This window comes from Rhipicephalus microplus, chromosome X, assembly GCF_043290135.1.
Source record: "Rhipicephalus microplus isolate Deutch F79 chromosome X, USDA_Rmic, whole genome shotgun sequence".
In the NCBI taxonomy this organism is placed as follows: domain Eukaryota; kingdom Metazoa; phylum Arthropoda; class Arachnida; order Ixodida; family Ixodidae; genus Rhipicephalus; species Rhipicephalus microplus.
The window spans coordinates 359,298,687-359,325,125 of NC_134710.1; the positions used below are offsets into that span (position 1 = coordinate 359,298,687).

Here is a 26,439-nt window from a genome sequence, read left to right on the forward strand (position 1 = left end):
CTATCACACGACAAAAGACAGCAGGTGCGTCGATGCGCAGGACGCTGTTATCAACTCGGAATTCATGCGGAATCCCGCGACGATGGCGAAAATGCGTCTGGGCAATTCATACCATCGATGTCGCAAAAAAAGATAAAAGTTTGCATTTAATTTCATGCTTCTTGTTTAGTATGTGTATAGGGAAGAAGTAATTTAACGAAGTATTTCTTTCTCTTTTCTCGCTGCCTAGTAGCGGCACATCATGCATGATGCGCTACCTATTTGCCTGGAAATTAAGCTCTTGCATAACAGTTGTAACGAGCAAACATATTTGTTGTACTCATACATGGAATTGATCATTAAATGGTATTGCTGTTTTACTCTTTTACGCACAGGTGGCGAAATTTCAAGGTCACGTTTATGAGCAGAGGGTTCCAATACTACGATTAGGAATATGCCTGCTCGACGCCTGCAGTGAGCAAGAACTGAACTCACTATTAAAAGCAGGTGAGAGGTGTTGTATGTATGTATGTATGTATGTATGTATGTATGTATGTATGTATGTATGTATGTATGTATGTATGTATGTATGTATGTATGTATGTATGTATGTATGTATGTATGCATGTATGTATGTATGTATGTATGTATGATAAACACATGCATGGGCGCATTTACACCCATCGTATTTTTTCCTTCTCTAGAAGTCTTAAAGGGGTCCTGCAACATTCTTTACCTTAGTAAGAAGATGCCGCCGATCGCTCGTCAAGGCACCTGAGAACACGCGAGCTAGTACGCGACCTGGAATTCACTATTCATTTTTAAACTTAGCCAGAAATCGTTCGCTCCATTCTTTCTACAAATGATGCCATATAGCCTAATTACTGTCCCATATAGCCAAATTTATGGCCATAAGCTGATTTAGGCTACGTGGGCACCGCCAGGCTATAGAGCGAGCGGCGCGCGCTTTGATGACAGCGCGCGCCGCTCCCGCTCTAGCCCGACCGTGGCGTGGGCTGCGTAATTACTGTGGACGCCGCCGGAGGCCGCCACGTGTATGCACGCACAGTCGCTATAAAACTGAAAGTAGGTCGTGTGTTCGAAGGAAAAAAGAAGGTGTTCAAGGTAATGACCTGCACCTGACGTAACTTCATTCCTCCGTGCAATCTTTCCTATACTTAGCATGTCTTTCGTTTCGATGCTCTAACCACTTAGCTACCACAGCGGCCTATAGCATGTCTTTCGTGTCCTTCTTCTCTCTATGTCATCGTTTTGTTCTCGCGCTATAACTATCGTAACTACTGTTGAGACGTCGCACTCTGATGCAGACAGTTACGGGGCTCACTTTTCTCTTCTTTTCCCTTTAAGAATCACATAAGAGAGAAGAGAAAGCAATTACAGGGTGCGACAAACCTCTGTGTTGCACTCGTACTTGGCGGATGCCAAAAATGTTTGCGGTGGTCGGTCTGTGAGGCAACAGACTCTTTCAAGGGATGCCAATCAATGGTTACTTAGAAACGTGTTGCAGCGCCCTTTTAACTCACACGCGGACGACTGAAAACACTGGAATGCTGATATTGTTATTTAGACATTGAGGGGAAATTAACCGTACTCATTCGAGAACGTAAATCTACGTTTTTTCGCTCTGTTTTAACTAATATTCCTCACATATTCAAACTATGTGAGAAATATGAGATACATAGGATACATAACCAGTTCTCTGTGTCTCTCCCTTCTTCCAGTGCTTCCGAGCTTTGTAGACGTGAGCATCTCGAACTGCGTCACGTCGATACCCCCTGGTATCACGAGGAAACAAATTATCATTTTGTGAGTATGTGTAGACTCTCTATGTGGTGGCAACTGTATTAACACGATTAAAGAGAAAAGTTTATTGACATATGTTTCACTATTTCTACGTCTTCTACATTCTACAGATCATGTCTCGGTGTCGTCGCACTGATGGTGGTGCTCGGAACAGCAGCGGATGTGTGTTGCTCCAACAGAAAGATGGAAGGTGCTGCCAAGAGTAAGTAACAATGCTCGTTCTATTTACCCATATGTTCAATACCCGTTCCACAGATATTGGTCCACTTGTGAGGCATTGAAAAATGAAAGTTTCCAAACGAGCTCACATGTGTCCTTGTTAAATGGGGTGCACAAATGGAAATGTTTTGACTGCACTCATGCATAAATTCCTGAGTTTTTTTTTATGCTACCAATTTCTTTCTCTTTTTTTTTGAAACAGTAAAGCTAGATAGGGCTAGTGTTCGGTGCATTTTTCATGCGCATCAGTATAAATGTGTGTGCAACATAAATGGGGCAAACGCCTTCAGTGGTCCGCCAAAAAATGAAGAACGCAACAGGCTGGTGGCGAACACCAATTAGGATCGTGCACCAAACATCGAGCGAATGCAGCATATAAGCCCCACAAAACTACGCATATATATCGCCGTAAAAAGAAGTATCTTGCTCAAACAGACCACTTTCCCTTTCCCAAGTACAGAGTAGCAAACTGGAGTCTTCCCCTGATCAACCTCTCTGTATTTCATTTATGTTTCTCTGTCTCTATGTGTGACTCTCTATCTTGAAGGTGCGTACGCTAAGTTCAAAGGTGAATTGATGGACAGGTATTTCGGATTTAGTTGCAGGATGTGTAATCAGCAGTGGTTGGAAGTTCGTTGTCGCCTGCGTGTAACGTGATAATCAGCTTCGCCGGTCATCCACCTTCACAGAGTAATTGGTACCATTAAGTTTGTAAACCAGATGTCTTTTTATAAAAAGTCACAGTTTCGCGCAAAGGCGAAGCAATGAGTATACGACAGCGACAAGTTGTAATGTCGCACGATGAACGGTAAGCAGCTTGATACTTGCAGCGCGCCGTTCAAGCGAAAACACCTGACGAAAAGAACGCACATAGGCCGACCATTAACTAACAACGATCATAGCTTGATACTTGCAGCGTGCTGCTCTAACCGCTCAAAAAAGAGGACGGGTAACGCAGGATGAGCACGAACTAACAACTGTCGCAGCTGTTATTTCTTCAGGTTTGAGATGTGCATCTGAAACCAAATGCTTAGATTTTTTTTTAACGTAACAGTGTGAAAGAGCTCGTTTTGAAAAAATTCTGACTTTGGCGTCACCTTATGCGTGAAAATTATCACCTTATGCGTGACCGAAAATCTAGAACGATGCAAATAAATTTTAAAAAATCCTGGGTCAGAGTTTGGATCAAACTCGAGTCGTTTGCGTGTCGAGTGGATGCTCCACCGCACGATCACGCTTCTGCTATACAGCGAAAATAACTTCATCTGCTTGAAAGTGTAGTGAAAGTAACATGCATTATAAACACACGCGTCTTGTATACATGCTTCACAGTACAACAGAAAATATTCAAGTAAAAATTCGTGGTAAAAAGCACCCATTACCATCGGGCGTCCGAACATGTAATTGTCATAATGACTCCGTGGTTTAAAGCCGGTCATCCACCAGAAAAGACACACTCGCTACTGCACCTGTTCTCTTAAGGTCACGTAATTGGTGCATACCAGGTTCAAAAAGGTTTCATGCACTAACTGTTTGAAGTATACGCACTATAGAAACAGGATATCGCTATCAAGTACAACTCCTAAAGGGGAAGCTTCAGGGTCCCCTATTTTTGTGTCTTGAAAACTGTGGCACAAGGAGTGACCCCGTCACGTCTCTTGTCACGTGGTGGAATTCTACGCATAGCTTACTCAACGTTCTACATCGCGAGTAGGCACAGAAGTAGGCCAGTTTTTAGTGCCCGTCTCAAAGTCAGCTTTCAAACTGAAGCAAAATCCCGAAGCGCAGCTTTATAAAGCACGCCCTTCGGGTTATTTTGCGGGTGATACTGCAGACGCTGAAAGGCCTCCGAGCTCTGCGTACCTTCAGATATACCTAGCTTGCCGGTGGCGTGTCTTCCATTAGAGTGCCTCGGTGCTCGCTCCTCCGAGCATCGGGGCGCGCGCATCGAGGCATCCTATCTTCGAGTTGTCTACAGCGACGCACTGCAAAGCGAGGGGTTAGTTCCAATCCCGGTGGCACGCTTTGAAAATGTTTTCTGCTAATTTGGTTTTCTTTTTAGCTTTTATTTTTAGATATGTACACCTACATATCCGAGACATGAAGGTGACGGCAACAGAAAGAACCCACTGAGAGTGTGCATATAATTGCTATCGCAATAAAACGCTGAGTGCCCCTCGTCGCGAGATGCATCAAGCCGTATGTAATGTTATTTCTTAACCTGTTTTTTCGATGAATATTTTCACACGAATTTGCCTCAATCTAAATGCGACCACCGGGTTTAAACCCGTGACCTTCGGGTCAGCTGCCGCGTGCCTCTGTTCCACCAGTTCGGACGCTCCCGTTGCGCTGCCTTTATTTGAACCTTTCCCAGTGGCCCATCCTGATTTTTTTCGCTTCTCATTTTCAGACACCTTAGTGAGTGTTCTGAAGTCATTTTCTCTGGTCTCCAACACCAGAATGATGCTTCAGATAGCGACAGACAAGAGCTCCGAGGCATACAGCATGAAATTTCTGCACGGCATTCGTTTCCTGAGCATGGTCTGGGTTATTATCGGACACAGCTACGGTGCCTCTTCGGATGTGTGGGGTACGTGAGTCTCCAGCTAATTTCTCTCAGTGAGTGCTTTTGCATACGTTAAAATAAAGTAAAACACGCGTGTTGAAATCTCTGTATTGTACCGCTGACATTACATACATATTAGGCGCCAATTTCTGTTTACCCTGTTTTTTTTCTTTTAACTATGTTCCGGGTAATATATACAACAAGTAGATGGTAATTTCTCTCTTCCCCCAAACCCTCCTTAACCTTTCCAGCATCTTTCGGAGCTGACTAACTATATACTTGCCTTCTGTAGCATTTGTATTACTTTGGACGTGAGTGAAGACACTTGGCGCAGGATCGCCCGAACGTATCTGTCAATCAGGTCTCCTAATTCAACGCGTACTCTTCAAAGCATGTTACGCTCTCCCATGATCATTATACCCGTTCGGCAATTTTTTTAAGTGACGCTTAAATGGTATTGTGAATAATTGTGCAGCAAATTAGACTATCCTTCACTGTGCTCTCATTATCCAGTGCGCCAATACACGTCATTTGTGTTTCGTGTATGCGTAACCTCAAAAAATTGATGCCACGTGAGGCATGAGAAGTGGTTAATCACTTTGCTCGAAAAATGAAATGACAATGAAGTGGAGACAAACAGTGGAAATACGTGTTTCTGTATGACCGAACTGGTATATTTCTTTAAGAGACAAGGATTACCGCAATAACAAGCTTTACCTTGTGTGTAATGAAATATATATAAAAGTATGTGATTTGCCTGTTTTTGAAGTAACAAGCTACTTCATGTCGGTGCTTCAAAAGGTCTTGCACATGTGTCGCCATGGTCGTGAGTGACGTTGGCGAACACATGTGCTATAGGCTACCTTATAGTATAACAATGCTTGAAATTCCGCTAAATGATGTTTTATAGAACATTCGATTGTTAAACCAGACATTTACAAGAACGAGAGACACAGTATGGGCGCTAACCAGTTAACTTGAGACAAAATGCCTTTGACGGATCGCATTGAAGCGTCCGACCTTTCTCTCATTCTAGTAAATGCATGGTTCGCTCTCTAATCTTCCCGATAGACTATATTACATGCACGCAAATACTAAAAAAATGTAGGCAGACGAACTGTCGATTTCTTAGAACAACAGTGTAAAAACATAACACACGCCATAAAGAGGCCACTGTATCACGAAGGTCGGGCGCCCATACGGTGTCAAAATTGTCCTTTATCACGTTGCCTACACCCTCGACTCCTTCATCGTAGCAGAATTTTTGTGGTTCAAGAGGACAAACGAACATCCACGCACCATACTATGCCTTTGTCACGTTTTCACCTTAAGAATTATTCAAACTGATATAACACAGCTTTTTTTTTGTAGCACCTTGTTCAGCGCATCAATTCTGTGGCTGAAAAAAAATTAACACTATTTCTTTTTCTGCCTACGCATTTCAGCCCGCATGGTGAACGTCATAATATACGTAGATCAATGGCAAAACGTAATCACAGCCCTCGGGTACATGAGCGTCGACTGTTTCTTCTTCCTCAGGTGAGTGCCGCTGCGCAGTCACCACTACCTCACTATTTGACTTGACTAATCGCGACTACCTTTAACACACGGTACAAGAAATATTGTAGCACTGTGACTGCGAGAGGTGAACAGTACCTTGTTCTTACTGCTAACCCTGATTCATTATATCCTTTATCACATAAAAAAATATTTGATCTGTTAGAACCAGATGGGTGCAAGCACTTGCATGTTTAAAGCTTTTAAACGTTTTAATTCATTGTAATAGTCATTTCATCAATCACAACGAGTAAAAAGAAGAACAAAGAAATGGCCAGCTTACTGAAGTCCATTAGTAAAACCTCATTACAAGAAACAGTTGAGCGGCTACTCGCTAGCGTCCTTCATCCAAAAGGCTTTAATAATAATAATAATAATAATAATAATAATAATAATAATAATAATAATAATAATAATAATAATAATAATAATAATAATAATAATAATAATAATAATAATAATAATAATAATAATAATAATATCATTATTATTATTATTATTATTATTATTATTATTATTATTATTATTATTATTATTATTATTATTATTATTATTTTCATTCCCTATTAATTACACACATTGCCTGTCGGGTGTGCCACAGCTTGGTACACCTGACATCGAAGCTGGATACCTCTCGTTGGTCAGGAAATTTCGTGGCGTAAGCACAAAAGCACAGGTCAAAGGACCCCTAATCCCCCACCCCACGCCCCAGGCGTTCACGCACTCCTCTGCAAGTAGATGCTCGCCCTCCTTGCATTTTCACCTCGGACGCTGAAGGGCATTTGAAGAGATGAACAGACAAGCAGCCGGTGAATGAAGCCAAGCAAAGGAAAGAGCGGAGCGCGGAAACACGTTTAAAGGGGCCCTAAAAGACTTTCTTGAGTAACTATGGAATTAATTCACTTGAAAAGCGTATTGCATCACAAATTCAACGCCGCAAAAATTTCAAGAATCTGTCCAGTACGAGCGGAGTTGCAAAGAGTTGTCACACGCTGCAATCGCATTCTCTCTTCTCTCGTCCCGACGAAAGCGCTGGAAGCTTAGGAGGAAGGAATAGGAGGGGCAAACAAAAACGCCACGCGCGCATCGTAATCTTAACACTTTTTCTTGTTTTTTTTTTAATACGTGGCTTTTTCAGTGCGATTGTGCGCGCACGCGTGGACAAGTGACGGCCTCCGGCAGCGATCTCTGTAACGACCAACCGCGCCATGTTCAAATCAGCCAGTCGCTGATAGATGGACTTACTACGAGTGGACGTGATTCGTCGAGAAAAGAGAAAGCGATTTTAGCTGTATTTGATAATTTATTGTGAAATCCAGGCCGCATGCCGCACTATAATATTTATCTCGCGTGTTGTCGGCAGCCTCTACTACCAATCGGCAGCATTTTCTGATCATGCTCATAAGGGCCCTTTTAACTGCACTAGCGTTCGCTCAAGACTCGTGCACAAGTGAAACACTACAGCTAAATTTCTACCTCTGAGTGCTTTAGGGGCTCTGTACAAGTCAAGGCAAACGGCGTATCTTTCTTCGAAATAAGGCATACAGCACTGCAGAGCTCAGTATTCCTTCCAAAACGAAAACCACGAAACGAGCATTAAAACCGTATTACAGTTAAGGCGCCTATGAACAATGGGAACCCCCTCCTATGTCTTCCCAGTAAATATTAGGTTGCAGAAGTTTTGTGCTTCACACGAGAGCTTCGAGTGACATCAAGGGGTGCTTTCTTTTTTTCGCGTGTTTGCCACGTTCACATATAAAAGGGAGACCCATCTAGCAACCTATTCAGTTCATGCTAAGACTCCCATGGCTCGATCACGAATAAGAAAGACACCAGAACAGCGTGAATACGATGCTCGCTGAAAGGAACGAATTCACCTTGCTGTAAGTGGTCACGGAATTAATGATGGCCTACCACAGTGACCACAAAGTCATTGTTCCTTCAATTATTTTAAAAAAATAATATATTATGTCGCCCGGCCCTACCTCAGATCAGCATGTGTGGTGTTTGATATATCTTTGCTCGGTATTCACGTTCGCAGGGCGAGACGGTGGGCACTTTCTGTTGTTGTTCAGTTCAGTTCTGTTCTGCTTATTATTCTGTCATGATCATTCGTGTTCGTTAGGCCACACTCCCAGAATCACCCGCCACTCACGTCCAACCACAACACCGTCCGCGCACACACTGCCCACACACAGGCCGGATGTCCACAGTTTCCACCACGCCCAGGGGGCGCGACATACCCCCGTCACTACCAATGGATGTCCTCACAGCCCGTCCCTCCCTTGAAGCGTGAAGCTCCCCGCTGAACATGGAGGATGGTATTTGACGAGCTGGTCGGCATGGGCCTCGCCACAAGCTCTCCCGGTCTGTGGGTGGACGAGCTTGAAAGTGTTTGCACCAATACGTCTGCAGATGCGTAATGGACCATTTCGCCTTGGTGCCAGCTTCGATGAGATGCCTCTTGCAGCGTCACTGACTATGTGGGTTTCTCGCAGGACTAGGTCGCCTTCCTCCAATGTCGTGGCCCGGCGTCGCTGGTCGTAGTGCTGCTTCTGGGCACGCCAAGCATGTTGCTGATGCCGCCATGCAGCATTCATGACCTCGGCCAAATGGGACTGAAATTCTGCTGCGAATGCGTGAGAAGATAATACCACAGGCTCAGCGTCTTGCTTGTCTTCGGTGGGTTGCCAGTGTTCGGAGTTCACGGTCATAGCAGAGGAGGGGTATCCAGTAGCAGCACTTACAGCGGTTCGCATTGCAAAAGCAATCTCGGGAATGTGTTGGTCCCAGTTTTTGTGCTCATTGCAGTATGCACGAATGCACTGCTTCACGGTGCCATTGGGCCGCTCGAACATCTGTCCGGCTGGCCTGTAAGGCACCGTGTGGCGCTCCGAGATGCTCCATCGCATAAGCAGGTTCTTCCATAATTTACTAACAAAGGGCTTCCCATTATCGCTTGAAATAGCAGTAGGTACCCCGTGTCTACAGATGAACTCTTCCACACGGCTGGCTATCTGCTGTGTTGTTGCTGTACGAAGAGGGAAGAGCTCAATGAATTTGGTAAAATTGTCAACAATGACCAGCAAGTGCTTGTGCCCCCGAGGGCTGGTAGGTAACGGCCCCACTAAGTCGATACTAAGTTCTTCCATTGGTGCTGCAGGCCATTGACTTGCCATAAATCCTTGGGGTTTGCAACGCTGTGCTTTCGTCCTTTGACAGACTGAGCAACTGCGGACATACTTCGATGTATCATTGCTCATGCCCAACCACATAAACTTGTCTCTGATGTGCCGCAGTGTCTTGTAGAATCCTGCATGGGCACTTGTCGGGTGGTCATGGGCCATCTGCAGGACCAAGGGGCGAAGGTGAGTAGGCAACCAGGCTACTGTATGGTCACCGCGACATTGCACCAAAAGTCCTGATGGCTCTAGATGAGACGTGGATGCCAGGTCCTCCAGACGACGGGTTTCGGCAGTGCCTTTGTGCAGGCACTCTCCCTGGATAATTCTCGTTATGTCATGCAAAAGAGCATCACGTTGTTGTTCCTGTGCTAGTTTTTTCGCACAGTTTATAACACTGAGGTCCTCAATGGTGGTTGGCAGGCAGGTTTCAAACGTGACAGAGCCTTCGGCAGTGTCCAAGTTAAGTGGCAAAAATCTCTCAGGCAGGCTTTCAGCTGCTGTCTTGGAGTTTGGCTGAACAGGTTCCCGGCTTAGGGCATGCATCAGCAGGAATGTTGGCCTTACCATGACGGTGCTTAATTTTGCACTGAAACCCTTGAAGGCATAGCACCCAGCGCCACACACGAGGAGATGCCTGCTCAGTGGTGAACATCCAAGTCAATGACGCATGATCACAGTGCACTTCGAATTCTGTGAATTCCAAATAAGATCGAAATTTCTCTACAGCCCATACGACGGCCAAACACTCCCACTCCTGGACTGTGTAATTATGCTCCGCATCCGACAAGCCTCTGCTGATGAATGAAATTGGCTTCATAATGTTATCCCGACGTTGCAGCAGCACTGCGGCGATATCAAAACTGCTGGCATGTGTTTAAACTACAAATGGTGCATTGAGGTCTGGCAAGCTCAGAACTGCATCTGTTGCCAGCCTTGCTCGGAGAGTCGCAAATGACTGTTCTTCAATGCTGGTCCACTGCCATTTCTGTTGCGTCTTGAGCAAGTTGGTTAAGGGCTTAGCAGTGAGGGAAAATTGTGGAATAAAGTTTCTGTAATATCCAGCTAAGCGCAGAAATGGCTGCAGTTGCTTCATGTTGGATGGCCGTGGGTACTCTGCCACTGCACGCACCTTCTCTGGGTCTGGTCGACACTCTCCTGGAGATACAACGTGACCAAGGAAGGTGAGGGATTGAGTGCATTGTTGGACTTTGGTTGGATTAATTGTAAGCCCTGCATTCTTGATGCATTCGAGGACTTCACGGACGTGTACCAGGTATTGTTCTATTGTAGAAGAGTACACCAAAACATCATCAAGGAACGCCATGGCAAATTTGTGGTTTATGCCCTCAAGAACCCTGTCCATTAAAGTTTGGAATGTGGCTGGGCCTCCAGCCACACCAAACGGCATCCTTGTGAATTCGAAGGTGCCCCTATGACATATGAATGCAGTCTTCTCAACATCTTGTTCTCGCAGTGGAATTCGGAAGAACCCTTGGGAGAGGTGAAAGCTTGTAAATTATTGTGCATTACCTAGCTGAGCCAGGAGCCAATCAGTGCGAGGCATTGTGTACACTCGTACCCTTGTGAAAGAGTGCAAGCGTCTGTAGTCGATAGCCACCCGGTAGCCTCCGGATTTCTTTCCCACCAGGACTGGTGCACTTGTACAGCTGCTTATGCTCCGCCTGATTAGGCCTGCTTCTAGAATCTCGTCCAAGCAAGCATCCATGATGCATTGTTTTTTTTTTGATTGACTGGGCGCAGTTTCGTGCACACTGGTGTGCTGTCACCTGTGTCGATAGAGTGCTCAATGAGTGTTTTACAACCAGGCAACTTTGTGAAGAGTGCCTCATATTCTCCCAGCAGGCCCCTGAACTCACGCATCACTTCTGCTTGCTGTCCTGAGCCACTAACGGTGTTGCATGCCACAACGTCTGGCTGTTGCCCAAACAAGTTTCCAAGGCAATTGGCATCACCCACTGGATCTGGGGCAACCTTCCTGTCTGGTTCGGCGAATGGGACAACAAGCTGTGGCTCCATACCTATAGTCCATCTGCCCAAAGCTATGTGCAAGGACATGCCAGTAGCTGTAAGGAAGTCCCTTCCGAGCACAACATCCTGGCAGAGGTCAGGCAGACAAATAAATTTTTGAACCCGGGAGCCGCCATCCCACTCTATTTTGCATTTTGTAGCCTCGGAGCTTTGGGACCAACCTGATGCCAAGCGGAGTGTTCGAGTTTTGCGTTTCCTTCCCCCCCCCCCCCCGAAGAGCATGCCTCACTGGTAGCTAGTCGACCAAGCAGACTCACGCTGGACCCAGTGTCGAGCAATACACGGAACGTCGTACTGCCGATTTGAACATCCACGAGCGGCTCCTTCCCTCCTCTGGCTGCAGATGCAACTTGCATAATAAAATTGCAGTAGGAACCCGCCGAATCTGTGCCTACTGGCGCCCGTTTCCCGAGTACTGAGCCTGGAAGTGCCCTGGACCGCCGCACTAGAAGCAAACCGCGTTGTCTTGGCGCGGTCTACTCGCACAGCTGCGTGCAATGTGGCCGACGCCGCCACATCGTCGGCAAACAACTTGGCTCGGGGCCCGCTGAGGTCGACGCCCTGCTGGTGGTCGGTACGTTGGTGCGCCGACAGATTGGGCATGAATTATGGGCCACTGGTCCCGGTGGTATCACGGTTGCACTGCTTCGGGGTGGAGGGGCCACGCGCACCCAGGTGTCCAACCGGTATTCGGCGCGGAGACGACTGCTGCGGAGTGCTGGCGCACTGCCATTGCGTCAGGCATGCCATGCGCCGAATATGCCAAGTCGCGCGCGACCTGATTTGTTTTGGGTGGAGGAGGCCGATATTGTAGCCGGTGCCGAGATCGCTCCATCAGGCCATTGGCCGCATCTGCCAGGGCCTTCACGGTTGAGAAGGTGGACCCCGCAACCAAGTCTTGGAGCTGGGGGTGCATTTGGCGCAGCACTCTGTCGACCTTGACGTCGTCGGCAACCTCCTCTCCGATTCAGTCGTGGAACTCGGAATTAACATTAATAAATTCTTTCAAGTTCTCCTCCGGGTGCTGAGTGCGTGCCTCCAACTCTTCCTTCAGGCGCTTCTTTTCGTCGGCCGACGCGAACTCCCGTCGGAAAGCGGTGACAAAGGCGTCCCGCGTAGCGAAGGGACCCGCGAAACGATGCCACAATTTCGCGCTGCCATCAAGCACCGCGGTAACGACGCGGCAAACCCGGTCCTCCAGAGCTATGCCGTTAATCAGGCGAAAATTGTCCACCTTGCTGAGGAATTCCTCCGGGTGTTGCACATCCTGGAAGCCCGCGAACCTAGGCAACGTGGTCACAATGGGCGCTGTCACCGTCGCCGACATTTGTGTAGCCGGCGGTCCAACAAAGGCCGGTCGGCGCTCGTTGCCTCCGGGAACCACGGGAGCGGCCATAAACGCCTGCCGCAGCTCGGATGCTATGCGCTCGCGTTCGATAGCCGATCCATTTGACTGACGCAGCATAAACTGTACGAATTCATCGGGCATTTCAGCCGGTTCAATCCCGGACGAGCCCCCACTTGTCATGCTCGTTCGTGTTCGTTAGGCCTCACTCCCAGAATCACCCGCCACTCACGTCCAACCACAACACCGTCCGCGCACACACTGCCCGCACACAGGCTGAATGTCCACTGTTGCCACCACGCCCAGGGGGCGCTACATACCCCCCTTGCTACCAATGGATGTCCTCACAATTCATTCATTCAGAAAAGAAAGGTTTATGGTTAGTAGTATGGAGACAAGTGTCCCCGTCGAGCGACTGCAGCGGGACCTTCGGTTAAGAATAATACCAGAAAAAAAATTAAGCAGCATGTCAAAATTACACAACGCAAATGGGAAGTATATAGTATATGATTTAGAAAGCAAGAAAAAAACAAAAAAAAAACACCTTCAATGCTACACAACAGGTTTGATGATATGTGGAGTTCAACGCCCCAAAACCACCATGTGATTATGAGAGACGCCGTAATGAAGGGCTCCGGAAATTTCGACCACCTGGAGTTCTTTAACGTGCACTCAAATCTAAGCACATGGGCCTACAATATTTCCGCTTCCATCTGAAAGGCAGTTGCCGCAGCCGGGATTCGATCCCGCGACGTGCGGGTCAGCAGCCGAGTACCTCAGCCACTAGAACACCACGGTGGGGTGCATAACAGGTGCACGAGAATCAGTTTATTATTTGTAAATATACAGGTGATAGAATATAACTTTAAATTACAAATATTTCGAAGTTATGTACACATATATACATATGAAATAATTGTTGTTTACAAGCTAATCATACAATATAAATAGTTTTTAGTTTTGTGTTTTGTTATGTGCATTAATGATGATGATTTTAGCGTGCAGGGCCAATTATTCCATAATTCATTCGCAGTTGTATAAGATTTAAGTTAGAATACGTCTAATAAGAAAAAAAATATTGTACTCGTCTACTTAATTTGCACCAATCATATTTCTAAAAATCTCTGAAGGTACGCGGAAGCAACAGCTAAACTAAAAATAGTCGAATAAGAATGAAAGCGCAAAGAAAGCGCAATGAAGTCGCAATGAAGGTGCCATAGGCAATGAACAACTCGAAAGAGATATCTCGAAAACTGTACCTTAGGTTTCCAGTCGCGAGCTTGCAACGTTTCTCACAAAAATGTCTTCTTTTGCAGTGGCTTCCTCCTAGCCTACGTCGTGTGCAAGCAAAAGAGGACGGGCGTCATTTTGTTCCTGTTTGCTACAGTCAGGAGATTTATCAGGTAATTTACTTTACAATTTGTAATCAGCAAAGTCCATGTGCCAAAACGACATCGCACGTGGAGTTCCTTAAAGTGCACCTGAGTCTATTATGAAAACCAGCATATATGTCGCATGAGGGCTGCCTACATACATGAGATATCCCGAGTGTAACGCAAAGCCAAATGCGCCCGTGTGCTTCTCTTATGCTCCTGGAAGGGCCCACACTCGCCCAAGAACAACTTCTTTACGTGTATTAACTAAGCGGATTATGAAAGCTAAAACGCTGTAGTTTTTCAGCTGTATAGAATGTGCTTTTCGAGTATATGTAAACTAATACATGACAAATTTTTGTTCGTCCATACAAATGGACGAAACAGAAGTACGCGATGACTACAGATATGCTGCGGCCGCTATGAGTGTGCTCTCTCTCTTTCGGTTATGGCGCCTCCATACGGAGGCGCGGAATATCTACTGACGTTACAACTATAGCGATGGCAATGAAAAAATCATTAGCATAGAGTTAATGTGAAGGTAGCCGTTGGGTAAAGAACAACGTTATCATGAGCCAGAGAGCTATTCGAAACCAAGGGTAACTCAAAACATGGGCTATTCGAGAAGTTGTATGTATTACTGTGGTTAATCTGAGTTATTTTCCTGCGTCGGGAGGATGTCAGCTGAATAATATCGAGAATATTGTTTTTGGAATAAGCATTCGGTTCTTTCCATAATATACCACGTCCCCTATCAGCGGCATCTAATCATAATCAATTAATTTTTCGCGGTAATTATGAAAACGGCTTGTAGAGCTCTATTTATTAAAAAAATGTACAAGTGAAGACAAAGCTGCAGGCTATACAGGGATATTTCCTACATTCTACAATACTACATCATTCTATCTTCATCTTCTCCTGAGAAACTGCCTCGTTTGGGTTCTTAAATGTTTATGTTACATGCGTGTATGTTTGGTCTGCGTTAAGGATAATGTATAAACTAGGAGGCCTTACGACCAAGGCTCGTAGCCAAAGGGGGGGGGGGGGAGCCTTCGAAATTTGGATGAGGTGGGGTGTTTTGGCAAGAAAAAATAATGAAACTAGGGGTTCTTCAAGGCCTTCAACAAGTTCTCATCTCCGAAAAAAATTTCTTGGCTACGGGCCTGTTAAGAACACTCACCATTACTGACTAATGGGGCTACACCAAAACAGACAGGACTTCAAGAGTGTGACCTAAGCATAGTTTACAAACGCGCAATCATAACAGTCTTAGATAACGGGCGTTATCTGCTTCTAATTTGACATCGGCGTGCTTAACCTTAATTAAAGGGACGCGCCTTTTCAACTGAGTTTTCTCTTTCAGAACCATGGTCCCGGTATTCTTTCTCATCATGTGCATCTACCTTCTGCCACTCATTACGTCCGGACCGGATGCGATAACCTATTTCAACAAGGTGTACTCCGAATTCAACAGGCAGTGGCTCAATGTGCTGCTACAAGTGCAGAACTACGACTTCGATATCAACGCCAACGCTGTACGTTCATCATTTCATAAAGCAGGCGCGAGTACCTCGGGCGGCAATTTACATCACTCGGAACCACTCTATGCGGCATGGTCACGTGATGAAACGGTTGCGTGTCGTCGTAATTGAGTTAGAACATAGGAGTAGCATCATGCGTGTATCTGTGTGCATCATCGCAAGAACATTGATCGATATGCGGGGTTTAACGTCCCATATGATTATGAGAGACGCCGTAGTGGAGAGCTCCGGAAATTTCGACAACCTGGGGTTCTTTAACGTGCGCCCAAATCTGAGCACACGGGCCTACAACATTTCCGCCTCCATCGGAAATGCAGCCGCCGCAGCCGGGATTCAAGCCCGCGACCTGCGGCTTAGTAGCCGAGTACCTTAGCCACTAGACCACCACGGCGGGGCGATCGCCAGAACAGAATGAGACCCTAGATGATCGCGCCATCGAGTACGGCATGTAAAATTTCAAATGGCAAAGGTATTCTAGCGAGTAGGTTAGAAAAGCAGTGGTTAAGAGACATTTCTTTTTCATTTTTAGCAACCTGTGCCCATGCGTGACGAATAAAACGATACATCCTATATTCTATACAATATATTTCTCGCATAGGCTGTACTTGACTTATACAACGCACTTTTAACATTTAAGCTACTTCCCGTTCTCAGGCGGTTCTGGAACTGTATGCAGGAACTCTGCTAAGACCGCAGTCTCTGAAGCATTCTTGTCTACTTGTTGGGCACTTTACCGTGCACAATGTCCAGGTGTAAATTTGTCGCAACAAATAATGAACGTAGCCTAAACGACTTGTGATGAAATGAACGTTCTGGCATTGATATTCATATGAAAATTTTGTGAAGTAGTCTTCGGGTGGGAATTCATTTGAATTATCCCGGTTTGTCATTTATCATCATCAGTACAATCTTCCGCACGTATCTTCAAATGGCCAGTAGCTTTAGCCAAGCTGTCCGTAACATATGTCTCAACATCAAAATTTGTTCGACCGATGGTGTTTCTTCGTTACAGCCTGTCCTTGGCCATTTGTGGTACCTGTCACTGGATTTCCAATACTTCCTTGTGAGCTTACCAGTGCTCCTCATTTTCAAGAGGTAAGTATGCAGCCGCTTTGGGTTCTTATATTTCGGCTATTCAACTCGCAAAAGTTGTTTATTCGCGTCCGAATTTTCGCGATTTGAAGGTTGGGGGAATTCATTTTCTTCCTGGCTTCTCCACGCTGCCACCCTTTTGAATCCGGTAGTTCGCAGCTGGGACAGCAAGAATACAAACTTTTTATATGTATTGTTTTAATCTGTGCTTCCCCATCTCCATGGATAGTCGCGCACGATAACTGACCTCATAACCAGAACATTTTTTTCGGGGGGCGGGGGCAGGTTTGGGGGTTGAGGTCTAACCAGTGTTTATGTTCGTGCGTGCGTTTCTATATGTGCATGTATATATATACGGAAACAAACTTGAATATTTTCTAGGGGGAGTGGATGGGTAGAACGCCTAAAAATTCCCCCTTGGCTACGCTCCTTACTGACCTGTAAGAAAGTGCGCGAAACGGACAACTGTATTTAGAGAACAAACCGACGTAAGTGCCTGAGTGACTTGTGACTCATTAGTGAACTCTAATCGGTCGTTTAGACCCCTTGCCACTCGAAAACTTATCCTCAGCAGCTAGCTGCCTTGAAGGGACCCTGAAACAGTTTCTCGAAGTTTTGTCAGCGTTTAGAAGAGAACATCATCATACCATTCACACCACAAATTTATTGACACGTGTGTGCCAACTCCGCTACGGATAATTATATCATACCTTTTTCGCCCCTCACTTGCCTCATCATGAGACACGCTGGCATCGCTTGCGATCGCAGAGCTCTCATCAGCACACTCGACAATTTGCACTTCCCCCAGTCATGACCTCTGAAATAGCATGCAGACCACTGCTAGGGTGGCTAGAATGGTGCCGCCATTCTACGAGCCGATCTTACTTACGCGCATCCCACACCCAATCAGATTAGCAGCCTGGATGACGTCGCTTTCAGTGAATATCATACTGCAAATGAGTAGATGAAAACGCGTTTGAATGTGTCGCAGCGATGTGCAGCGATTCGCAGCTTTAAAGCGTTGTAATAGATTACACAGTTTACGCAGATAACTGAAACCCTTGGGGCTTGGTCTACTGAACCAATTTGGTTGTACAAAACTATCTAAACCGTTTCGGGGTCCCTTTAAATATTGCGTGTACATCGCGAATACAGGTATTAAACCGGGTTCCACTGTATTTCCAGAATCTCACCACTTTACAACTGCTCCAACTCGAACCGGAGGTACATGCACTGCCGCATTTTTAGCTGTTAAATGCTTTCTCTGGAATGTCACCTGCAAACAAAGAGAGAGCCGTTCAAAAAATGTTCGAGTCAAACGTTACGCCAGCTTTACATGCACAAAACAAAAAAAAATGTATGAGGATGTTTTGTTTTTCCTATTATTATTCTACAGCCGCCAAAGGCTTGCTGTGGCTGTCTTTGTGGCGCTATCGCTCATAAGCTGCTCCGTGGCAACGTGGCAAGTGGCTGGCAGCGATATGACACCATTCATCGTACCAGTGACCGAGTCGTTAACGTGAGTGACAGCACTTCCCCCTTCTTTTTTACTCTTCACCTTTTTTATGGGAAACTTCGAAAATATTCCTATCGCAGTGAAACAAGAATTTTAATGATGTTTTTATGTAACACTTATTGATTGGCTCTACGTTGAGGTGTCAAGCTAACTTTTAGCGCCGCCGTGGTGGTGCAGTGGCTAAGGTACTTGGCTTCTGACCCGCAAGTGACGGGATCAAATCCCGGCTGCGGCGGTTGCATTCTCGATAGAGGCGGAAATGTTTTAGGCGCGTGTCCTCAGATTTGGGTGCACGTTAAAGAACCCCTTACGCCGGCAGGAACTGCAGCAGCTGGTCCAGCGGGTTTGCAGGGTCGCGCAAGGCAATAGAGCCCTGGATTGAGGGCCCCACGCAAGAAGGCTCAGTGTGCATTTGTTATTAACAAAAGTTTACTCTCTCTCTCTTGAAAACCCCAGGTGGTCGAAATTCCCGGAGCCCTCAACTACGGCGTCTCTCATAACCATATAGTGGTTTTGGGAAGCTGAACTCCACATATGAATCAAATCAATGGAGCTAATTTTATTTGGAACAGCATGTCCTGTAAATTGTGCCTAAATGTGTATCAAAATACATTTTCTCAAATTCGTGAATTTGTCTCACAATATTTGCAAATTTGGGTGGCCTGAAATATTCTTTACCGAGAAATACACCACCCGTAGAGTAAGTATTGATTACTGGGGTATTCATACATAGCACGGGGTTAGAAGGGGGAAAATTCAAACATGGAGCACTTTGGCGAAATTTGTGGAGGCCTATATGGCAGGAAAACTTCAGCAGGATTAATGCCACTCGAGCCCCATGAGCAAGCGCTGTTGCCTAGTATGTGCATTATTTTCGGCAACAAAACAAGAAACGATGCTTGCAAGCTAATTTTTTAAAACGTCTTACGGCATCCTGCACCATTCAGAAGACCATTGGTTGATCAAATTTTATTCTCTCTAAAATATTCTAGCAGTTTACACTTTTTCAAACTAATACTATTTTTTTGCGATCGCAACAGAGATGGTCACCAAAATGGCTGAGACGTTTGACATAGACTGACCCTGCTACAACGCGACAGTAAGACGCGAACACCACAAGAGTGCAAATCATGGCATGTTGGCGCGTGAAATAACGCAAGCCAAAATGCCATAATGAATAACAGCTCGTATATACAGGGTTATCAAACAGGCAGCCATCATATCGTAACATCATATCGTAACATTTCCTTTCACACACACACACACACACACACACACACACACACACACACACACACACACACACACACACACACACACACACACACACACACACACACACACACACACACACACACACACACACACACACACACACGCACACACACACACACACACACACACATATATATATATATATATATATATATAATGAGATCTAACAGATATCAATGTCAAGAAAAGTATAGGGGACGATATTAGACCGAATTGTAATGAAATTATGAAGAAAGAATAGTGGGTGAAAACATAACTTTCCGTGGGCAGAAACTGAACCTGCGACCTTCAAATATCGCGTTCGATGCTCTACCACTGAGCTACCACGGTAGCTATCCCCTCCAGACACTTTATTGGGTTTATATGGGAATTTAAACGTAAAAGTTGCAGTCAGCGCCACCAGTAGCCATGGCGGCGAGTGTGGCACACTCTTTTGAGCCTGTTTGGCGTCACGTAGCATGTGAACTTATTACGAGCGGGCAGCTGGCCAATAGTCCTCTATTGGTCAGCTATACTGTCGTGACTAGCTGGCACTCGCTCTTCGAGTCGTTACACCTTGTGAAGTGTACTTAGTGAATATGCAGCCATAAGCCTCAGCACACACAATAAACACAAACAAGCACGTCTAAACTAGTTTTTAATTAAAACGTGCATTAACTAGGACCGTTTTCACGCAATTCAAATTCAAGTATATTGCTGTTTAGTTGCAATGTGAAAGCATCCGCGTGCTTATAAAATTAATAACAAATATTAAGCAGGGCAGTTGAGAAATCCGAATGCATAGAGTCCAGGTGGTTCCGGTGGCTGGCGTTGAAGGTCTTACGTGTCCGCTATAGGCTTCTGGCTTCGTTGACCTGCGAAGCAAAAAGACCGTAAGTGGGCTCGCATTCCTGGACATGATTGGATCAGATTGCGATAATTCATTTGGTATACCAGAGCCGAGCAGTAAATGTTGTTCGGAGATTCGGTTGCGACTCTCACTCCGCAAAGGCCAGCCGGAGTTCGAATGCGTTAAGCTCTACTTGCTGAAAGCGTGCCACTTTATTGTCACTCTACTACTCATTCGTTCATTCTTGTAATAATTATGGCAAAATGTGCTGAGTAACACCTATAACAGAAATTTGACTTCTCTTCACGTACTACAGAACCAATCCATTAGAATAATTACTAACCGTTCATATTTTTCTTATGGTAGTAAATGCCTACTTCATGATAACAGCATCTTAACCATCTCAGAGCTTCTCAATTACAACTTAGGTATCATATTCTATAATTACATAACCAACGCAGCATCTCCAATCTGCTTCTCATCTACTTATCTGTTTGCCTATAGTAATAATATAATTGCACGTAAAAATAACGTTCTTTTGTCAAAGGTACGCCCTAACTATGGCAAACTGACTGCTGAATTTTCATCAAAATCATTATGGAATGAACTACCAGCTTCTATAAAAAAATGCAAGGAACTTACATCAATTTAAGACGGAACTAAAACCGCACATTATGCATGCTTCGTATAGCTGTTCCTTTCCATCACTTCATTTTGTTTCAATTTCCAGATTTTATGTATTATAGCTTTTTGCATTCTTTTTCGGTTATAATGCAGAGCATTATTCATCGCTTCATTTTGTTTTTATTTCGTACATTTCTTTAATGTTCTGCTGCTAACGTGTTTAGTTTATACTTTAGATTTTTGCTTATGTGGCCTCAAACACTGTTTTACCACAATTCGCCCTTAACGGGAGGCCACGATTCAGTCTTCGACTTTGGGACCCTCTCATGTATACTAAACACATGTATTCGTATCAATAATAAATCCGAAATCTGAAATCAAGAGAAACTCCAACACTTTGGGCCTTGGACTTTGGAACCTTCTCATGTATACTAAACACATTGATTCGTATCAATAAAAAATCCGAAATCTAAAATCAAGAGAAACTCCAACAGCGTGACAGATGGCGCTGGTACCAATGTCCCCGTGTTCCTTGGGTCATATGTGCCTAATGTCCAGGTGTAATGCAAACGACCTGCGAGAAAAACGTGACATTGCAAGTTATCAGATTGGGATGCTTCTTTAGCCACCTGCTTAGGTCGTTATGTTGCCTCTTGCAGAGTCTTGGCCTTAGACATGACTTCTAAAGCCGGAAGGGCTCTTTCACAGTAGCAAATGTTCTTAAAGACTATTTCATGGCGCTGTATATTTTTGTTTATTTTTTTCAACGCAGAACTTTATTGAAGACCATCTACCACTACTACTTCTGGCCCTTCTACCACGCTGTGTGCTACTTCGCAGGCTGCATCACGTTTTTCTTTGTAGCTGAGCTGAAGCACAATAAGATTTCTAAGGTGAGAACATGTATACATCACTTAGTCGAGGGCCTGGTGAAGTCTAAATTTAAACATGCTACAATGCTGCAAGAGTGCTTCGTCTCGCGGTATTCCGGCAATTGAATCGCGTATACCTGTGAATGGATGAATAAACTTTATGCGGTCCTTCGGAACGCACTTTAGCACGTTGCGGGCCGCTCCTACGTCGGAACAGAAAGACCAAGTCTCTCTGCTGCGTCGCGGGCCCGGTGGACTGCCCACAACAGTTGTTCGAGCCCGGAGCTTGTATTGGCACCCTCCCATTTGGACGGCGTGATGACTTCTCCACAGTGTAACGCTGCGCCGCCAGAGCATATGTTCCAAGTCAGCTATATCCCCGCAGAAGGAACATGTATTAGTTGGCTGTATTTTTGGAATAAATTTTGTTCAATAGCACGGGGTTGGGGTACGCCCCAACTTGAAGACGCCTGAGTGTCAGAGTGCGAAGTCTGCTTAGTTTTCTGTGTGGTGGAGGGTGTTGGCTACACGCCAGGTAAAAATATTTTGTTACTTCGTTATACAAGATTGGAGGGTCACGGTTCTCCAAAGTATCAGCGCCGCACCCCCAGATAGCTACGCGGTTTGCCAGTTTTCACGCAGCTATGTGGGCTGTCTTGTTGAGATTAGACGGGGCTCCCTTAATGAGTCCCATATAAAAGCGTGGAACCAAACGAGTGTGTGGCTCGATGTCTTTCTGCTGAAAAATTTGCAAATCTGGTTCCGATATTGTTCTCTTGGCACATGCTCGGCCCGCCAATCTCGAGTCACTATATATTGTGAACCTCCTGTACTCCAGCAAAGCCAACGCATTCCCCTCTTGCTCTGCTATTTTAGCCACCGTCGTCCGGACCGTTGTCGAGTTGGTGATACTATCCTTGTGGATGATGGTATTTGCCGCATATGCCTTTCCCTCGGGATATCGGGCCACATCGACAAGGGAGCAGTCCCCGGCATGTTCTTGAGCCCTTTGTAGTAGAGCCTTTGCCCTGGCCCGTCTTCTACCCTCGTTATTTTCGGGGTGGACAATTCGTGGGATGGGGACGACGGTGATTTGTTCTCGCTGTTGACGAGGAGTGCTGCAGAAGCGAGACTCGATTTCTTTCAGTGGAATTCCCAGCTCCCAGAGGATGTTTCCACCGGAACGCGTGGTGGACAGCCTGGCGAATGGCGCCCTCTCCTGTGCCTCTGCAATTTCTTCCAGCGTGTTGTGAATGCCAAGACGTAACAGTCTATCCGTGCTTGTGTACATTAAAAGTCCGAGAGCTCTCTTGATGGCCTTTGTGATTAACGTGCTGAGCTTATCGCGCTGCGACCTCTGCCAGTTGTGCATGGCTGCAACGTAGGTGAAATGGCTCATCACAAAGACGTGCACCAACCTAACAAAATCATCTTTTCAAAGTCCTTGTTGACTGCTGGCAACCTTTCTTATTAGTCAGATTACATTGTCAGTTTTTCTGGCGAAACTCGTAACCATTAGGCCATTGGAGCCTTTCGACGCCCTCGCCGCGGAAATCAGAACTGCTTCTGTACAGGCCCTAGCGCAGGGGCCCAAACCGAGAGGGTGGAAGCCATTAGAGGTTATACCTGTGAATGAAATTTTTATACCAAAGCTAAAGTACCGGAATTTCTGTCCGCGAATTCTACTGAATGCAAGAATTACTACAAACGTCCTTCATACGGCGTACCCTTGAACATGCGCATCCATTTAGTTCCTCATTACAAAAACAAAACTATTCTAAATTAATTTCAGCCTACACTTTCCATTGAATAGAAAGCTCCCACACAGTAATGTCATTGCCTAAATCGGAGGTATTTTAAACTCAACTTGTTCTTATTGCACATGAATAACTTGAAACAAGAATCTTCTGTGCAACCGATTACTAAAAGAGCTGGCTAACACTATTGAACCTCCACATTCAATCAGATCTCGGGCACAAAGTCCAGCGATTGCTTTTTTTTCTATGCGTGCGAGCGTGGGTCTCTACACATACAACAAAAACAAAAAAAACAGGATGTTCCATGTGCTGTGCAACTTATTCCCCATATGTTGCAGAACTTTGTCTATGTAGAAGTCCTCCATTCGACCACGAATTGTCATCAGTAGTGTCGTTCACTCGATAACTGTGGTGACACTTGGGAAGCCGCATGCCGGCTAATGAAGATGCATTATTACGCAGTGGAATTTTATAAGCATAGGTGTTGGGCCATGTATTCACACCACTGTTCGTACACTGCAGGTGTTCGTACGAATGCTTGCCAGTCAATTATAACAACGCACTTAAGCAATATTTAGTGCCGTTGGCCAGTCGCCGATGGAACAATTCGAACGAATCAATGCAGCTAAATCGGATGCGCGGGCGTGCTTGTTCAACCTGCAAAGTACATAGGTTCATAAAAGAGGGACACTAAAAGCAGCTTTTCTTGTTTGTGTGCTTCTTTCACTGGTACTCTTTTATTTGAGCGTAAATTTCTGTAGTCTACAACGAATTCACCTCCTGATTATGTCAACGATCTGCGTGTTCAACTTACACGAATCTACCTTCTGCAGGTTTTGCAGACTGCGGCCTGGTGCGTCGCCTTTGCCTGCGGATTGTGCTGCATCTTCATGAAGGTGCCTTGGTACCAAACCAAGATGCCCGCCACCAATTCCGGAAAGTTATCCATGGCGTTCTTCGACCGCATATTGTGGTCATTGTTTATGTCGTGGATCACCTTCGCCTGCGCCACGAGGAGGGGAGGTATGTTCACCAATGTGCTTGACTCGTCGTTCGACGGGAATGTGCCCCGTCATAATTGTGTGTACAGTGGGTACCAGCTTAACCAGCCGTTGGTGAAAGCTTAAGCGTACAGTGGTATGCTGTTCATATAAAAAAAAAGAATTTGTATGTACAAGCCAACGAGTTGTAGTCACTCGTTCATTTCCACCATTTCAATCAACACTGCATGTTTAAGGCCATTAATTTTGTTATTGAGATATACCATGTTTGCGTCGATAGTTTAGGTTTAAACGGGAACGCCCTGGCAATTTTTATGAGGTAACGTGATATTAGTACATAGCCAAGGATGATGTTTTAGCAAGAAACAACATTCAGTTTACCATAAACGCGGCTTTAGCATAGAAGGGGGGAAATTTTAACCTTTCTTTGGCGTTCAGTTCACTACATTAGGCAAAAGACAGGTGTGCTATATCACTCTAAAAAAAAGGGGGAGCGAGAATGGAAAAACATGCTCCGTTCCTCCTTCGGCGCAGCGACTTCCTCCCTTTCGGGCGCTTTACCCGTCGCGCCTTCTTGCGGCAAGTGCTAAAATCACACATTATGCATGCTTAGTGCATGCGTAATGCATGCTAAGCATGCATGATGCATAATGAACTAAGCATGCATAATATGTGATTTTAGTGTTATACGGGGGTGAGTTTCTCCTTAATCATGGGGGTCTTGCTCGTGCGCATGCGCACGCCAAGCCTATACTCAGCCGCGGCCAGTCGCGAGCGATTGCTTTTACCTACGATTGTTGTAAGCAATGCACCAGTGACGTTTTCTTTTGTTTTATTAGTGTAGAGTAAAAGCCTCTCTTTTTTTATCGTCAGGCACTCGCACGATGCTCCGCACACTTCCATGTGTGTCTCGTGTTGCTTAATACTACCAATTTGTCACGAATACAAGGAGCTCTGCTTCCCAAGCAGTCTTGCTTCATCGATTACCTTAGAGTGTAAAAAAAAATGATGAATTTTTTTCGGTGTCAACATACTTGGTAAGCCCACGCATTTTTAGTTTCGCACGGCACCAACAGCCCTCATGAATTCAACGAGGCACGTAAAGAAGCATCACACATAATTTTTCAACATTCTAGGAAACCTGATACCACTCTACAGCCGATGCGTGAAAGTACGATCATATACAATTTATAGAGTTATACGTGCCACTACCACCGTATAGATGTTATTTACAGTTTACCCCCCTTCGAATACGGCCGCCGTGGCCGGTAGTCGAACCTGCGTCCTCCAGCATAGTCACACGACACCCAATAAGGCTATGCTACCACGGCAGGTGAAAGCACAAAGGGAAACAGGCTGCGAAGTTTCACCAAGCGTTTATTTGCCAGACTAGGTTACAACCATCAGAAACTTTTTAAAAATCATCATAACTAAACTTTTGTGAAAAGTGAACCAATGTTTTCTGTAGGTTGAACCAAATTGTCAATCGCATTCGTTTTGGATTGCCCATGCCAGCACTGAGAAGTAGGAAGGAATTATGCACGCGTGCAGTATGCCTTTCTCGTCCATGATTCTCCTTTGTCGTGAGAAACTCAGCACAAAATGCACTTCTAGTAACAGCTGTGCACAGCAAGTAAGTACTAACGCTCTCTCACCTTTGTGAAAAGAGTATTCCGAATCCAGAGTAATAAACACCACAGCCACAGCCCTAACAACAAAATTATGGCACGCACTATGATTGCAAGTTGACACGCGAGGCGAATCGCGAGAGGCATCTGAAGCAGAAAAATATGCAGGCACAACATTCTATAAAGTTATTGTAAACTTGCGCACTG

General features: G+C 45.3%; 1 protein-coding gene across 1 annotated transcript in view; it reads left to right on the plus strand.

Moving 5' to 3' along the window:
• LOC119187108 (nose resistant to fluoxetine protein 6) overlaps positions 1 to 26,439 on the plus strand; it is a 71,241-nt gene that overhangs the window by 38,738 nt on the left and 6,064 nt on the right. The window contains exons 3-13 of the mRNA XM_075879870.1: positions 375 to 486; positions 1,722 to 1,806; positions 1,914 to 2,005; positions 4,433 to 4,612; positions 6,034 to 6,127; positions 14,041 to 14,127; positions 15,461 to 15,632; positions 16,651 to 16,733; positions 18,127 to 18,249; positions 21,747 to 21,867; positions 24,437 to 24,626. Of these exons, the coding sequence (XP_075735985.1) occupies positions 375 to 486; positions 1,722 to 1,806; positions 1,914 to 2,005; positions 4,433 to 4,612; positions 6,034 to 6,127; positions 14,041 to 14,127; positions 15,461 to 15,632; positions 16,651 to 16,733; positions 18,127 to 18,249; positions 21,747 to 21,867; positions 24,437 to 24,626 (1,339 nt within the window). The remainder of the gene's footprint in view (positions 1 to 374; positions 487 to 1,721; positions 1,807 to 1,913; positions 2,006 to 4,432; positions 4,613 to 6,033; positions 6,128 to 14,040; positions 14,128 to 15,460; positions 15,633 to 16,650; positions 16,734 to 18,126; positions 18,250 to 21,746; positions 21,868 to 24,436; positions 24,627 to 26,439) is intronic.